Raw genomic sequence first — 17,985 nt, 5'->3', positions numbered from 1 at the left:
AGTAACAAAAGACATAATTATATTTCTTTGGAAAATTCTACATATTTTAAAAAAATAGAAGAAGATAATGTGAAGTAGTTACCATTTTACTACAAAGAAGATTGATCACATAGGGAACTAAACTATTAATTTTTATAATGAAAGCTAATTTTGCCTTTTCCTTTAGGTAACTTAAAGCTCAAGTCCATATTCAGTTTAAAATCAAAGTCAAAACACATCACTTCAAAGCGTTTACCACATATTTTCATTTTGATAATGGATTGTATATTTGTTTTAACTTACCTCTTAAAATCTTGTTTTCACCCACACCTTCATAAATATTTAATACATCTGTATAATACGTATTAAAATAATCGAAGTTCAGTTTAATGGAGAGTCCTTGATTTACACTAAATTAAGCAAAAAATAGATTACTACTCTTAACAAGTTATCACAACTCTTTATGCATTCTAAAATTTGAATGTATTTTCTAGTTATGATTTAAAAAACACATAACATGAGATTGACAAGGAATTTTTAAGTATATGATAGAGAACTGTTAACTATAAACATATTGTTATACAGCAGATCTCTGGAACTTTTACACCTTGCATGACTGAAACTCTATACTATTAAACAGTAACTCCCCATTTCCTCCTCTCTCTGTCCCTGGAAATCACCATTCTACTTTCTGTCTCTATGAGGTGAATACTTTAGATCCTTCATATAAATGGATTCAGGCAGTATTTGTCCCTCTGTGAAAAGTTTATTTCACTTAGCATTATATCCTCAAAGTTCATCCATGTTGTTGCATATGACAGGATTTCCTTCCTTTAATGACTGAAAAATATGCCTTGTATGTATATGCCACATTTTCTTTATTCATTCATCATTCAGTGGACGTGGAGGTTGTTTTCACTCCTTGGCTGTTGTGAATAATGCTGCAGAGGGAGTGAACATGGGATTGCAAATATCTCTTAGAGATTTTTGATTTTGACTTTTTTGGATAAATATCCAGAAATGGGATTGCTGGATCATACAGCAGTTCTATTTTTAAAATTCTGAAGAACCTCCAAATTGTTCTTTTTTTACATTCTATCAACAGTGCACAGGGCTCTATTTCCTCCACTTCCTCACAAAATTTATAATGTTCTGGGTTTTTTTTCATAACAGCAATTATGATTTTAATTTGCATATCCCTGATGATTGTTGATGTTGAGTAACTTTTCATATGCCTGTTGGCCATTTGTATCTTTTCTTTGGAGAAGTAACTATTTGAGATTTTTGCCCATTTTTAATTAGATTATTTGTTTTTTGCTATGTAGTTGTAACAGTTCCTAATATATTTTGGATATTATCCCTTTATCAGTTATATGGCTTGCAAATATTACCTTCCATTCTATGGGTTGCCATTTTACTCTATTGATTTTAATCTATTGATTGTTTCCTTTGCTGTATAGATTGATATTAAAGTGACATAATGCCATGTGTCTATTTTTTGCTTTAGTTGCCTGTGCAACTAAAGGAAATCACTGCAAAGATCAAGGTTATGAAGATTTCTCCCTATTTTTTTATATGTGGGGTATCATTGTGTGAGATTTGATTGATATAGGTGTGGTGGATTTGTTGTGTGTGTGTTGATTGTATATCTGCTGTTTATGTGTGCAGTGAATATGGTGTTTATATGTCTGTGTATATTGAGCGTGCCTCATGTGTGTGGTATGTGTGGTATTCCAAAAGGTGTCTGTGTGTGATACATGCAAGGGGTGTGTGTGTTGTATTTGTCCATAGTATATGTGTTGTTTATATGTGGTGTGTGTGTTATGTGTGTTTGTGTGTTACTTCTATGGTATATGGCTGGTGTATGCATGATGTATTTCTTATATTCTAGGAATTTTATGATTTCTGGTCTTACATTTAAATCTTTAATCCATTTTGAGTTGATTTTCTTATATGGTATAAGAAAAGGATCCAATTTTAGTTTTTTGTATGTGAATATCTAGTTTTACCAACAATGTTTGTTGAAGAGACTATTATATTCCCATTATGTAGTCCTAGCACCCTTAACAAAGATCATTTGAGCCTATGTGTGTGGGTTTATTTCTGGGCTCTCTATTCTGTTCTATTGGTCTATGTACCTGATTTTATGTTAGTACCACGCTGTTTTGATTAATGTAGCTTTGTAACAGGAAGTATGAGGCCTCCAGCTTTGTTCTTTATCTCAAGATTGCTTTGGCTATTGAGGGTCTTTTATGATTTAATATGAGTTTCAGAATTCTTTTTTTCTACTTTTGTAAGAATATGCCATTGGGATTTTGATAGAGATTGCACTGAATCCATACATCATTTTCAGTAGTATAGACATTAATATATTACACTATTACATTTAACAATATTAAGTCTTCCAATCCATGAACATGAGATGTCTTCCCATTATTTCTGTGTTCTTTAAATTCTTTTGACTATGTTTTGTAGTTTTCCGTGTACAAGTCTTAACCTCCTTGGTTAAGTTTATTCCTAGGTACTTTATTCTTTTTGGTGCTCTTGTAAATGGGCTTGTTCCTTAATTTCTTTTTTGGACTATTCATTGTTAGTGTATGGAAACACAGCTGATCTTTTATGTGAATTTTGTATACTGCAACTTTGCTGATTTATTAATTCTAACAGATTGTGTGTGTGTGTATGTATTTTTATGATTTTCTACATTTAAGATCTTGTCAGATCTTATGTGATATTGCCAATGGTGGCATCCATTTATACAAATTCTTCCTCTTTTAGGTCAGTTCTGGAATGGGAGAGTGAGCCTGCTAGTGAGACCTCAGCACTCCAGTGTCAAAGCTTAAGAAGACACGGGAAGAAGAAATGAAGCAGTCTTCAGGGTGATTTCTAGTTTTCCAATTGAACTTTTGATGTCTAGCCAAGAATATAATGAATTTTCCCTCATGTGATATTTTTAAGCTATAAAATTAAGGGATACAAGAGAAGCTCCTTAGGAACTTTTGTTTTCAGGATTCCTTTACTTTTTTACATATAAAGTCGAAGGTACAGGAGAGGAACTAGTGTGTATTCCTTCTGACTCAGAAAAGCCAACTTGCAAAAACAAGGTGGTCATTTATAAGACTAATTAGAAATATAGTATTTTTTTATAATGTAAACATGGTTATCTTCTGATTTTTTAAGAGAATGGGTAATTTTCTAAATATAACTTATGCACGTTGTATTTTTGTATCAATATCTAATCTTTTTAAAGCCCATTTTTTTGATAATTTAATATGGGGCTAAGCCCTTTACATTCATTACTACATTTAATAATGACTTTGGCCTCTGAATTTAGAGATGTTGAACTCTATGGATGTAGAAATTTGGGGTCAAAGAGATTTAGTTATTTGCCAGAGATCACACATTTTGAATCTGCAGAGGGAAGATTTGAATTCGTACAAGACAGTCTCCAGTGCTCACTTCCTTAATATGATTCTCTGCTAAATGTAGTTTTACATAATTCCAATGATGGGTTGGTCTAGCCCAAAATATAGTTTAATTGCATCTTAAACATTTCTCCACTATTTAATGGTCTTCCAAATTTGTAGGAAACATCATTGTCTTTACACTCCCCCCTTTGATCACCATTAGGAAAAACAAACTATCAAGGACAATGCATCACCATTGTAGTAATAAGTTTTGAGAAGAAAAAAAATACTTAGGTTGTTTATATGATTAATTAAATCATGATTTCATCTTAAAGTACAGTGTTTAGGATAACATTTTAGGTTCTTTGAGGTTTAGAAATCATTGCTGCATGAATGGTGGATTTCTTTAAAAAATGGTTTTAAAAATTAAGTAATGGAAAAGAAAGTAAAAAGAATAGAACCGTACAAATTCCTAATTAACATAGTGTGATTATTACATAAGTGATATTAGTATTATGGCAAAAGTTTGTTGTGTTCTTCTTATAAACTCTCCTACAAATTTGATCCAGTTTTATTAAGCAGTGGATTTAACAATTAAATTACATTTATTTGGTGTGAATAAAATTTCAAAGATTGCATGAAGAATTAATTTAGGATTCATGTTCTTTCCATTTTCAGAGACAGTAATTTAAGATTTTTCTAAACCTTTCTACTGACATTTTAAGTAAGGAAAAGAATATTTTTCATTTTACTTATGAGCAATGCTAATAGCCATTTATAAATGCTTCTTTTTAAATGTGATCCAAATATATTGGAAACAATATCCCCCACATTGGTTAATTCTTCACTTGACAAGTGAGCTGCCATTTTTAATATAAAATCTTATCTTTGACATACAAGTAACATGTTGTCTAGACCATTAAAACATATCTTACATGTGGCTGAGCTCCAAAATAGAAATTATTTAAAGAGAACAGAATGTTCTTCTTTCCCTGAATAATGCCAAATACATATTTTTAGAACAATCTTCCCTTCATATTCCATCTCATCTCTGGAGTATGTCTACACAAGCAAACAACACTGTGAATCCTTATGGGGCCATTTTCTATCATATATGTTTGGTAAGAACGTGTTTGGCACCACCTGATAACCTTCTTTAGCCAGCTGTAATGTTGATTCTCCTAGTTTTCTAGTGAGTCATCACAATGATTAAAACTATTATACAATAGGTTGGATTGGGAAACCACAATCCTATTCAGCTGTTAAGAGAAATGAACTAACTAGAATGCCATTTATCAAAGTGAATTTCATAGAATGGTTATTCTTCATGCTCTGTGGAGAAAAATGATCAGTTCCTTAAGATGATTTTTTAAAAATGTATATTACTTGTTAACTTATTTAAAATGGACTTTAAAAAGTTGTAATGAGTTTATTTCAGTATTGCTTTTATTTATTTGAGTACAAATTGTTTTCCTTTGGAGCATCTGAGAGGAATATTAGGTACTACTCCTGTGTGAAAAATGCTTAGATAAACATTAAGGTCAATCGACTTTCAGCAGCTTAATTATTTGGATCATCATAATGATTGAATTAGTGGATTGAATTAAGAACTTGGAGGTCAATACCATCTATTTGACATACTAACTGGTCTTAGTGTTATTCAAGATTTAGCAAAAAGGATGTGTATAGAGGGTGTCCCCAGCTCTTAATCTGCCATAACTAAATCACATCAGAGGATATTTTCAGATAGATGCTGGTATAATGAGAAAAGAATTCTTGGTGGCCAGGAGGTAAGTAATGGGAAATCTTATATATTGCAATATACAGATACAAATGTGTGCTGTTCACTTTGGGAACCCTTGATATGTGCCAATCATAAGGGGGAAAAAACTTGCTGCAGAGTCCTACGATGGCTCCATTTATCAGACAGTATTACCCATAGGACAGAACACCTTTTTTTTTTTTTTTAATATTTTTATTTATTTCTAAGAGAGAGAGAGAGAGAGAGAGAGAGCGTGAGCAGGGGAGGGTCAGAGGAGAGAGGGAGATACAGACTCCGAAATAGGCTCCAGGCTCTGAGCTGGCAGTCAGCACAGAGCCCGACGCGGGGCTCGAACCCACGAACCGTGAGATCATGACCTAAGCGAAAGTCGGACGCTTAACCGACTAAGCCACCCAGGCGCCCCAGAACACCTTTTTAAAAGGTGAAGAATGAGAGAGAAGCTTCTAGGACAGGTTATCAGTGGGGAAGACTCTGCTTCATAGTCAGTGAAAATGAGTGTTAAAAAAATAAATAGACTAGGTGGTAAGACTTACTGTATCAGGGAAAGACTTTATGACTTAACAACAGGAAATAGATGATATATTACCGTATAATCCACTGGCAAACAATGCTTGATTTAGAAGGCTTTGGGTAATGAATAGCCTGGAAGGACCCAGACGATCCAGTCAACAAAAACCTGCCATCACAAGCTGTGGCTGTGGGGAAAAAAATGGGAATACATGTTAGACAAGAAACAATCCTGGAAAGTTTTATCAAATGAAATGGGATTCAAATTGGCTAATGAACCCTTCACAGAGCATTTATGACTGAACCTGTATGACAGAAGTGATCAAAGAGGAGTAGATCAGATCTCATGTTTAAAATTTATTGTCAATTTTCATAAACTTGCTCAGAAGTCATCATAGATTCCTTTAGAAAAGCATTTTACTTCTAAATGCCCATCCCTAAAATTGCATTTTTAGTATTTTTTTCACATTTTTAGGGTAATAAATATAATTGAATTATAAACTTCTAATTTAGACAAATAGCTACTATTTTTTGGTCTTATTTTTGCCATTAAATTGGAGTTGGGGTGAATTTTAAATATGTGCATTATGTGCCATGTCCTCCAATATGGCCAGACAAATGATATGTGCAGTGCCAGTGGCCTGGGGTGAATCCCATCCATCTGATCTGTTCCACATCTTTTAAACTTCTTCCTTCCTTTGTATGAATTTGCTATCTCAACATTTTCATTCAATATTCCTCAATATGCTTTCTGTGTTTTTCATGATTACTCATTTTCCTCTTTTAATTCTTGTAGCATATTTACTTCATATACTTCTCCTTGATGTCATGTGTTATATTAGTTGTCTTTAACCTATTTCTGAATCATTTGAACTAGTTTAAAATCTTACTGAAGGCATAAGTCAGGAGTCATATCTCATTACCTTTTGTGTTCCCCTTACCATTACTATATGCATACTATGTGTTAAAAAAATTAAAGCAATTTTTCACAATCTTTATTTTTTCTTAGATTATTTTCTATATAATTAGTTACTTAATACTGTTGATATTACACTTTAATATAATTACTCCTAGAATGTGTCCTTTTTTCCTTGGTAGGTTGTTAATTCCTTACAGGCCAGAAGCATTGATGGAGAATAGAGAGATTAAAGAAATTTATCAAAATTAAATTGCTGCTCTTAGAACCTGAGAGCTAGAATAAGCTAATGGATGAAAAAATCCCATTGTAACATCATACACCATTTGGTCAAGTAATAAAATACAAACTATTATAAGACATCAAATATTTTATATGAACAAAGGAAAAAATTGAAAAATTGAACAACATATAGAAATCTTGGCAGAACTCTCTTGCTTTTGGTTGGCTTTTTGCTATTTTTTGTATTTTTTAATAAAAGCAAAAGGAAATCACTGTGTGATTGTAAGAGTGTAAGACTGAAATTGTAAGGCTCAAAGTCTGTTTCAAAACAATGAGCTAGGAATTAATTGCATTGGATTATAGCTTGATAACGTGACTCCCAGTGGAGGACAAAAAACAAAACAACAAATAAACAATGAACTCAGAGAAGAGAAAAAATAATCTAAATTAGAAGGATTAAGCATTGAAAAATCCATCAGAGATCTGGGAAAGGAAATGCAGAGTATTGCAGCTTGTTGAGAGAACTGAATCTCTTTATGTATAATACTTACTGGAGCAAATAAGGATGATTAAGGATAATTTGTATGATCTGAAGATAAACAGCACAATATCTGATTTTTTAATGCAGATTTAAGTAATTTTCTGGTTGTACAAGGAAGTCCTTATTCACCCTCAACTGTCTGCAAACCATGACAATTAATCCCTTAGCTTCAATGGTTATAAAAGTAAAAATAGTGCCTGCTTTTATTTTAGGTGATGTATGGAGCCTTTCAATCATTTTTTCAAAAAGCATATGGACCTCAAGATTAAAAGCAGTGCAAGCAAGCGCACTGTTATTGTAAATAGTTCATATTTGATGAAGTGAAGGAATCAATCCTGCCATGCCTAAAATATAATTGCTAGCATTGATGGAATATTTATTATATGCCAGCCACTGTTGTAAAGGTATTACATATGTATTAATGTAATCTTCACAACAATCTTACAAAGTTATGGGTGGAAAAAGTGAGGCACAGAGGGGTTAAGTAACTAGCAAAAGTTTTCCTGGATTATTAGTGACAATTCAAAGATAGGCATTCTTACTCTTAAGCATACAGGGGTATACTACCTGATACCTCAATATATAGAACTATGGTGATGTTATCATTGACTCTCTAAACTGAAATTGGGGGGAAGGAATATGTGTGCAGAACTGTAAATAAAAGAAGAAATGGGACATTTTAAAAAATTCCATCATTTTCGTTATTCTTAAAATTAGAACAGGGCGCAATGCAATAGCATTCTATGACAAATAGAAAGAAGCAAAATAATAGAGGAAAAAGGGAAACAAGACTAGCTTAAGAATTTATAAAACCAACTTGCAAATCTGGAAACATTTTAGGAATTCTTCACTTCTGCATACCCATTCACTACACATTTGGGGCGTGGATCAACGGCCCTGTGTTGTACAACAAGATTCATAGTTTTCCAACAATCTGAGTTATATCTCTGGTGGCAGGATCATTGAGGTTTCTCACACCCTTTTTCAGTCCCTTCTGGATACATCACTACACTGCACTTCCAATAATGGGCTATGTGACTGATCGTGGCCATGAAACTGTTGCAGAAGTCATTATGTTTATTTCCAGATGTGATTCCTAAAAAGATCTTGTGAGACAGTCTTCCTCGTCTGTCAGTGGGTTTCAAAGGATCCAGGGGGAGCACACGGGTCAGAGGAGATGATAAAGGAGCTGGCTTCCTGGATGTCCTCTTCCTTGGATCAGGACGTAATAAATAAGCTGTTATTATCTTAAATGGCAAAGATTGTTTATCTTAGTACTTAGCCTATCCTAAGAAATATGATCAATTTTTCCAGTATTCTATGAAGTTGCTGAGTTTCAGTGGGAATGGACAGTCTGCACATCCAGTTCTGACCTAAAGGGTCATTGATGAATTCTTGCATGTGACTATAGAGTATAGTCTCTTAAGAAGAATATTCATGAAAGCATTTAAAATTTAAAAAACAAAAACGATAGTATTGAGCTACTTATAATAGAAATGTTCAGAATGCGAAAATATTATTATTTCAAGATATAGACTTGTTCTAGCGGCTTTCTCATACATTCTTTCATTTAACTTCAGGATGTTTTTGGAGAACCTAATTTTATACAAGACAATGAAGGGGGATAACCTTTCAGCAAAATAGATGTAACCCAGCCATGGATAAGTATGATGACTGAGTGTTCAGGATTATAACTTTTTAGACTGCACATTGCTTTAAGATGCAGCATGAGAAAAAATTCCTGAATGGAAAATAAATGAGCCTTCAAATAATATCAGGCATTTACTGAGCTCTCTGAAAGGTTGCTTGTAATGGGAGGATTCCTAAAAATTATGCTCTCAGAACCTACTGAGAGCTCCCTCTGCTGGCTGAATATTTACTAGTTGTGCGTTTGCTTAGGACACTGAATTCTCCAGGGTATATAAAACAAACATGATCTATGCCCATCCACCAAGGTCTATTGTGCACATATACAGAGGCATGCAAACAATCTATAGAGACAGTTGACAACTTCCAAATAGGTCTGAACATTGGTCTAAAGGCTGTGAGTCAGCATCTTTCCTTCTCATAGGTCAGCTAAAAAGTGAAATTTCCTGCTGATGCCATTCTAATCAGAAGAGAAAAACAATTTTAAAAAGTCTTGGTTCAGCTACAGTCAGCTATAAGTTGCGTAAGACCTAAATAACTAAAGACTAAAAAAGGAAGCTATGTGAGGAAGTCAACATTAATGTGACTCTATTAATAACACATACTAGAATTAGAGCTCACAGCTGGAAAAAAAAAAAGAGAGAAAGAGAGAGATTGTGCACAGGGTCAATTTCATATAGAGAGAAAGCTTTCACATAGAAATTATGCTATTAGAAGATCAAGTTGGTGCTGAGGTGGAGTACACTGGGCTTTTGGGCTCACCACCATTAAGGATGAATGGTGAACAAAACACCTTTTAGGCTTGAATCCTAGCAAGATAAGGATAGATTAATTGATTGATTTGTCCACATTTATTCCACAAAGGCTTTAAATTTTTTTCTAAGATAAATACAATGTTAATTTTAAAAATCAAATAATGAAGAAAACCAATAAAAATGAAAAATGAGGATCAAGAGACTTAAGAAAATTAATGACATGGGTGGTTAGTTGATATTAAGATTCAGTGAACACAAAACTCCATGATGTTGAAAACTAAAAATGTAGTTTGATATGTCTTTAAGGCATATTTAAAGAATTAATTCAGTTCTAATACCAAGGCTCATGCCATCAATTTATAGTGAGTCATGAAAAGGATTCATAACCTTGTAATTTATTTTAGGACAAATTGTCACACTGACATGATACTTCTATGATTATTTTTGGAAATGCACCAATATTACTTTACCATGAACATTATTAACTCCATGACATTAAAGACCAAATAATAATAGGTGTAGTATATTTTCTGATTATTGAACTCATCTTACATATTTCCCCCCATTTAAATTTATCGATCATAATTATATAGGCTTAAAGCTATGTGTCTAACTTTGGCATTCGTGATTCTTCTTAAAATATTAAAAACATCACCTTTATTACCTCTTGATGGCACACTTGTATCATATTCTTCCTGAAAAGATTTTGGAAACTGCCTGGAAACCATAGCAAAAAAGAATGTTGCTTTCTTCTTCTTTGAGTAACTTAGTTGTATAAAATAGATTAAAAAATATTCTGTAGCCTGCACTTTCTTTCAATATGCTCTGAATGCACTTCAAAGTATGTAGTTAAACTTTGAAGGTTTGAATTTTATCAAAGAACATTTGAATTGGGATTGCTTAGTAGAAGCCTCTTTAGTCAAGTTGCCTTTATTTCAGTCGGTCCTGGAAAACAGGCCAACTGCCTGTCTTTTAAAATAAGTACCGAGTGGATAGGTAACTTTTTAAGCTTTGGTTGTTTCTGGAGCATTCATCTTCAATTAATATCATGCAAGAAGCACAAAGTACAACAAATAGAAGAAGAGCAAGTGTAGAAAGTTGTAACCACAACCTTTGTACATTTCAGGAACTAATTGTGCTCATGGTCAATTTTAAGACTGATTATAAACCATACTACAACTCAAGTGCATTTTTTGTTACTTGTCTCCAGGTCAAAAGCCAAATAAAAGCAACAATCAAAATTAAAGAGTGGTAATTACCGAGTTAGAGGCCTTTGAAATCACACAAAAAAAGACTGATATTAAGGTAGAACAGTGAAAAAACATGAAAGAGCATCCAAATTCATTATAGTTTGGTGTAGTTTATTAAGATGAGGAACAATACATTCCCTTCCCTCATTTATAACAGCCATTAATCACAGCATTCTTTCCATAGACATCAAATAAAATCCCACTTAATTAATGTCTAATATTGCATAATACATTTTAGAAAAATATTAATATAATTATTTTTTTAGATTTTTGTATTAAATTATAATCATAGGCACTGGAATATCTCATTCTCCAGTAGTTTCGGGTATCCAAGGGATATGTGTTTGTATGTACACAGTAAGGGAGGATGAAAACACAATCGGGTGAGAGACTGTGGGGGACATTACTTACCACAAGTGTCATTGTCTTCATCAGAGCCATCCAGACAGTTTATTTCTCCATTACAAAATAAATCAACTGCTATACACTTTAGAGCATCAGCACAAGGACTTGAACCAGGCAGGCATTCTACTGAGATATTTCCTTTAGAAAAAAAAAAGATAGAATTTGTAAGTTTCTTCATTGTACATTTAATTGCCAACCATATATGCAATGTTTGGATATTTATTATGTGTTTTTTGTCATTTATGTCTTTACTCAGAGCATATATTTCAATTTCCAATGTAAATATTCATTTCATTTAATTAATTAGTCATTTGTAAAAACTTAGAATTTTGCATTTGGAAAAGAAGATATATATTTCATTATAGACGTTAAATATGAATGTTTAATTTGTTGATTTTAACCTTGAAAAATTAATACTATAGTTTGGGCATTTAGCTCCTAATGATTACACCTCCTATGATTGTTTATATGTGTTCTGCGGGGCAATTTGTTGGAATGTTTTTCACATTATCTGCAGTATCTAGTAACCACTTCATTCACTTATAAACTTATTTGAAAACATGGGGGCTGAACATTAACATTCTGCAGAGCAAAATTGGTTGGCGATGGCCATTTTATAATGAATAAAACACTTAAAATTCCCAGTGCATGGCTACGTTGAGCAGTGAAAAAACCCAATCACTGTTTCCATTCAATATGTCTTTGCTTATTGAGTCAGAGACTTTTACTGGGAAAGATGCAAACATTCTCCTGAAGAATTGTATGCCATACTCTGACCAGAATCCGGTCAATTTGCCCTTCTCAGCCCATCTTGTCCTTCATCTGCTCTTCTTCCATTTGCCTACATGCAGAGATGTATCAAGAAACACATTTTACTTCCAGAAATTTACTTGAAAAATTTAAGTGCGATTCTTAAAAATGGCATAGTCTGCACTGCACTGCCATCTGCTGGGCTTAAAAATATATTTGATTCTGAAATTTCTCCTGGTGTTCCATGACATTAATTGGGAAAATAAAGATGCATGTATCAATTAATCTACTAAGGTAATACCTAATTGGGAACACTTATGGACCGGGTTGCTGGGGATATATTCAACTAAATTAGACTTTTGTAATTAAAATGAATATAAACCAGTGGGAAAAATCACGGATCACCTAACATCTAAAACAGGACACGATAAAGATCACAGCCATTCTAAAGGACAGATCACCCCCATTTAAGGAATAAAAAAATGATAAAAGTGGTTTGAATAAGCCCCAAAGCATATTACAACTGTTGATACATGAGATACTTATCAAGAGTCCTTAATCATTGAATTCCCTAATTTAAGAAAGGCATAGTTTTGATAGTATTCCATAAATGTTTGCTAAATAAATAACAATATCTTATTTTAGCAGTAGTTAATAGAATTCTATGTATTCAGCATTTAAAGGAAGAGATTAAGGAATATAGCTAGGAAGATGTATAATTTCGCCTGTCCTAATGCTTCTCATGGGAATGTCACTTCATGATGATTTACATGTCTGTCTGTGGCTTACTGAACTCTGTAGATTGAACCTTAAAGCCACACTTGCAAGTAATACCAATTGGGGTCCTTTGATCTTACTAATGATCATTTATTCACTACACAAGTATTTATTATCTATTTATTTAGGTCAAATATTTTTAAGGAATGGAGATAAAAGGGTAAGTAAGAAAGAGCCTTTATTCTCATGAAGTTTGGAGTTTAGTGAAAGACTGGTTCATTAACTATTTTTTTAAAGAGAAATAAAAAAGTTCTATGGGAGCATCATGGGTTACACAATTAGTTTCCTTTTGAGTCCAAATTGAGTTCCATAATTTTTGCTCTGGTATTTCTCTTCTAAGAAGTCGGTACTGTTCTTCTCAATAGGTAGTTTCGAGGAAAGGAGTTAAATAACTGTGCTTAAAAAAAATGTGCACATAGAGAATAATAGTTGGCTCCGTTTACTAGAGGGTGAACAAATTCCCTCAATATTAATTACTGTTACCTTGAGTGAGGAAAAAAGGTGTGCATGTGTTTTCATATCTATATGGTATTTTATCTTCGGGATATTATTTTTTGGCATTTTGTGAAAACCTATCAGTTAATCAGTATTACTTAGGATTCTGCAAATGGAAGGTTTTAATTATCCATTTCTATTTGTACCATAAAGGATTCAGTATAAACTCAATGTGATTACTCCAGAATGATCCAAAGCCACAACAATTTTCAGTGATTTGTGGTAAGGAATCTCCTGCACATACTTTGTGCAGCCCTGTACTAGGCATTATGGAGGATAAGAAGACAAAAATCCATTTTTTAATTTTTTTCAAACCAATTACAAGGAGTGTTATCTACAAGATAATAATTTGCAAATCATGTTGTGAAAATATTAGGTTTTTCTTTTTTCTATTATTTAAATGGAGATAAGAATGCTTGATGGACAAAGCTGTTGGAGACAAGTTCATCCCAAGGTCCTTACAGCATACTTAACAGTGAAAGTGGAGTCTGAATCCCTGTATGTCTGCCTTTAGAGACTAAGTTTATTTTTCTACATTGTATTGGAAAAAATAGGTATCACCTTACAGAAATTCTTGTCAGCTTCGATATAACTAATTTCATCTTTTTAGCAAGGCCATGCCTGGCCAGCCCGAATGAAATTATAGTGGAAAAATACTTGAACAGTTCTGGTATCATGTGCATATGGATGTTTCAGATTAGAGGAGTGTGGTTAGCAATACACATACTGTTCTCTCAATGCAAAGAAAGAAAAATGCTTAGTTACAATACATGTGGTGTTGGATAAAGTCCCTGTGTTTGAGTCCTTGGGCAATTCAACTGAAGAGTGTAATTCTACCTTAGCTTCTCCTGACCCAGTTTCATGTTCTTCACTGAATCAGCCAATGCTTTTCCATCAACCCCCAAGACCCTCCACATAGTAGTATTGGAGCAAGATTGCATTTTATATGAAACTGAGAAAGTCCACAATAGTGAAACTTTTGTTTTTCTGCAATCATTGTCTACGTAGTAAGCAACAAAAGACTAGAACCAGCTATATTCTAGAAATCCTTCAAGCATTTGAACAATTGCCCAGAACAGCCCCTCTTGGCTGTAGCAGCTAAGAAGTCAATCAGTGAAATTCACTCCCGGTCCCCACCTCCTTCCTCCAGTGTTCCAAATGGGTTAATAAAACTTTACAGTAATTGGCAACAAAGGCAGTTGAACAATAGGACATAATCCTCATGGGCTTTGTGCCTGCTATCATACAAAAATTCTCTTTGGCAGAATTTATAATAGCACTAATGCCAGGTATATGATGCATGCATTTGTTGATTTTTCTCAAACTCTGTCTTCCAGGCACATAAAGATGAGAATAAACTTAACATCCCTGAAAGGCATATTCATAATAAATTACTGCTTGGATACTGCGGTTTCCAAGTTTAATTGCCTCGTTCCCCTCTATAAATCGATAGCATCTCACCGTATGAGAGGGACAAATGGGAAAGATGACTGGGGACTCATGGATCCAGTAAAAGAGGGAATATAATATGTTGACACTTCTTTACCTTAGTATGATTCTTTGAGGATTGATTAAAGTAATTCAATAGTTTCCAATAACAAGAGATCTTTAGCAATGGAGCTCTTTTGGTCAAATAAATGATCAGATTAAATGATCATTACCAGGTACAATGATCTTGTTTTAATCTTAGTTTAGTTTTTGAAATATTTCTAAAAAAAATATTCAACTGTCGTTTTTTCTTTTTTCTGTTTAGCTCAGAAGAGAGAAGGGAGAAAGAATCTAACTTTGAATCAGTCATGAATTGAGACAGTGCAGTGATATTGTCTCTGTTTTAATTCTCATGATTGCTCTCTAAGATATGTATGTTAGTCTAAAATTTAAATAAAAAGACTAGGTAGCTTGCCTAACACTGCATATAGAGTAATTGGTGCAATTAGTTAATGATGGACTTGGCTATACCTTTTCAATAATTGTATGTTGGGTTTTTGTTTTTGGTTTTTTTTTGGTTTTCATTTTAAATATCAAATGACTAAAGTGTGAAAGACAGGATTAAATGTACACTGATCCCATCCCTATAGCGTACACGTAGGAAAAGAGATTTTTGCTTCACTTCCAAGGAAAGAAGAGTAAGGGGAAAATATCACTCCATGATCTTTGTCCCCCATTTCACCATCTCCTCTAGACAGAGAAAACTGATCATAGAGTTCAACCACTTCTTGTATTTTTGACAAGTTTGTCCTCAGGATAGGAAGGGAGAAACACTTATATTAAGTCTAAGGCTTTCTTGCTCTAACACTGATTGGAAATATATTTATTTCCAATATTATAACACTGGAAATATATTTTTCCATATATTTTTCTTAAGACATTTTAAACATCTAAGATGTCCTCATATTATGGTTTATAGGAATCACTCAGTAAACCAAATAGAAAACTGGCACTAATTTGGATATTTGTTGCTGACTTCCAAAGTTCTAGAAAGATATTTCTCAAAATATATCAAATTTACTTTTTCAGCTTATTTTTAGGCTAAAGGAATTAGCCATTATCAATCCTAAAAGCATTTTTTTTGAAAGTGTGTTGAAAAGTGGTTTTAAATGCTGTAAATAGTCTTCCACATTGGAAAAGAGACTGCAGGATAAAGAACAGCTTTATATTTTAGTGTGCTGTATTGCTGCATGGGTTCACACCTAAATACAACTCCAGGCAGCTTTTTCCTATTGTAAACAACCTCTATGGATTTTGAGGTGTGATGGATTGGTTCATAAAGGATTCTGATTAATGATTCATATATTGCTTTGTCTTCCAAACATCATGTCAAACATTTTATTCAAGAATTATTAAGTCTTACTCAAAAGGGGATTTATAGTTTTACAAATGTTCTTTCTCTGTATGTATATAACATTTGGTATGAATCCTAAAGACATAAAAAAGGCGGTACTATTTTAGGAGCTAAAGATCTATACAATATTGCCTTTTTGGAGTTTATCTGCAGAGATGAGGGACACACCCAGGCCATTCAACATGAAGATTAAGTTAGGACCTGAGAAGGCACTTTAGTTAACAAATAGATGGTCACAGTAGACAATTACTAGAAAAGCAGAAAAAAGGTCACATGAAAGGTACATACTGGGAGTTAGCGCAAGGTAGCCATTTAATGAAAACTTGTTGAATGAATGAACCTAAGGTTATCTTGGTGCTGGTTTGGCAACTTGTATTGTGTTGAGAGAGCAAGCATTTCTAATTTGTATGTAGACAGAATAATCAAAGAAGAAAATTCCCTCACATCTGATGAAACTTACATCCCTCTGCCAAACATTTGGATCTTATTGGTGGCATTCTTAGTATCAGATAATAACCAGCATTGTAATAGAGGACTAGAGCGAGGTCAGATAATCCAGGCATTAGCCTTAAATCATTGCTCACTTTTGGTGAAATCTTAGGCTAGAGCTGCACACTTTTATGCTCCAGTTTTCTTATTCATAAAATAAGAGTAACATTAACTGCTGTCTTAGCAGAGACTTCTTAAGAGCCTAAAAGAAAACATAAGTGAGAACTTTTTAAAAAGGTGTAAATAACATTACTTAAACTGACCTGGGGTTGCCAGAGGCCTGCTGGTTGTTAGCTTGCCTGTAAAAAGAAATGGCATTAAGATAATTATTACCTTTTAAAACTGATTATTAGGAATTTATTGTGTATTCTCTGTGTTTAATATTTAACCTGAGAGTTTTTAAAGTTACTGTGAATTATTATCTATTAATGTAAGAAAATGTCATTTGTATTTGGATCCAAGAATAAATCTTTTATGTTTTCATTGGTTTTATAGATTGTAGAAGAGAAGTTTGTAAAGTCATCTTTGATTTTCTAAGTAGAGAAGATGTTAATCATCATCAATAACCGAACACAAGGATTCATTAATATCTTAATGATATTAGACTTAAATTTTCTAGGTAAATCTGATGTTATGTGAAACAGAAGTTGAGATATACTTAGACCATGGGCTTTGGAGTCCAGAGGAGTTGATTTTAATTCCTCAGTTTGACATTTAATAGCTGTGTGAGTCTAGGCACATTGCTTACTACTTATTTCTTTTTAAGTGGAAAAAATATTATTTCTCTAAAGGATCATTCTGAGGAATAAATGAGGCAATGCTGGTAAAATATAATACCTGGCCCACGAAGAAACTTTTTGAAAATGAAGATCTTTCAAATATTAGAAAAACGGTCATGACAATAGATAATACCAAAAGTTGTATCTTTATAGTTTCTATAACAATGTATACTTTAAAAAATGATTTACTTGTAAATTTTATATTTAGGATGACTTTGAAATATTCAGAATAATTTTATTATTTGCAATTTATGAGCAGTCAATTTTCAGAGGGGTAAAGAGATGTGTCCAGTGGTTTTGGAAATTGGGAGACCAGGACTGATGCTTAAATCTGACTTTGATTTAAATTCTTTTTCTACAACATAATAATTTTACATTTTAAGATCAGCTAGGTTAGTTTTAGAGTTATTGACAATTTACCAAAGCAAACTCTTTTGATAT

General features: G+C 33.1%; 1 protein-coding gene across 1 annotated transcript in view; it reads right to left on the bottom strand.

Annotated features, from left to right (window-relative positions):
- The window catches only part of TMPRSS15 (transmembrane serine protease 15), a 112,320-nt gene that overhangs the window by 75,815 nt on the left and 18,520 nt on the right, over positions 1-17,985 (bottom strand). The window contains exons 5-8 of the mRNA XM_039253762.1: positions 17,029-17,064; positions 11,419-11,550; positions 5,756-5,864; positions 283-389 (exon numbers count right to left, since the gene is read on the bottom strand). Coding sequence (XP_039109693.1) covers positions 283-389; positions 5,756-5,864; positions 11,419-11,550; positions 17,029-17,064 — 384 coding nt within the window. The remainder of the gene's footprint in view (positions 1-282; positions 390-5,755; positions 5,865-11,418; positions 11,551-17,028; positions 17,065-17,985) is intronic.

Source organism: Hyaena hyaena, unplaced genomic scaffold (assembly GCF_003009895.1).
Source record: "Hyaena hyaena isolate Hyena2069 unplaced genomic scaffold, ASM300989v1 scaffold_461, whole genome shotgun sequence".
Taxonomy (NCBI): domain Eukaryota; kingdom Metazoa; phylum Chordata; class Mammalia; order Carnivora; family Hyaenidae; genus Hyaena; species Hyaena hyaena.
This window is presented reverse-complemented; position numbering and strand designations above follow the sequence as displayed.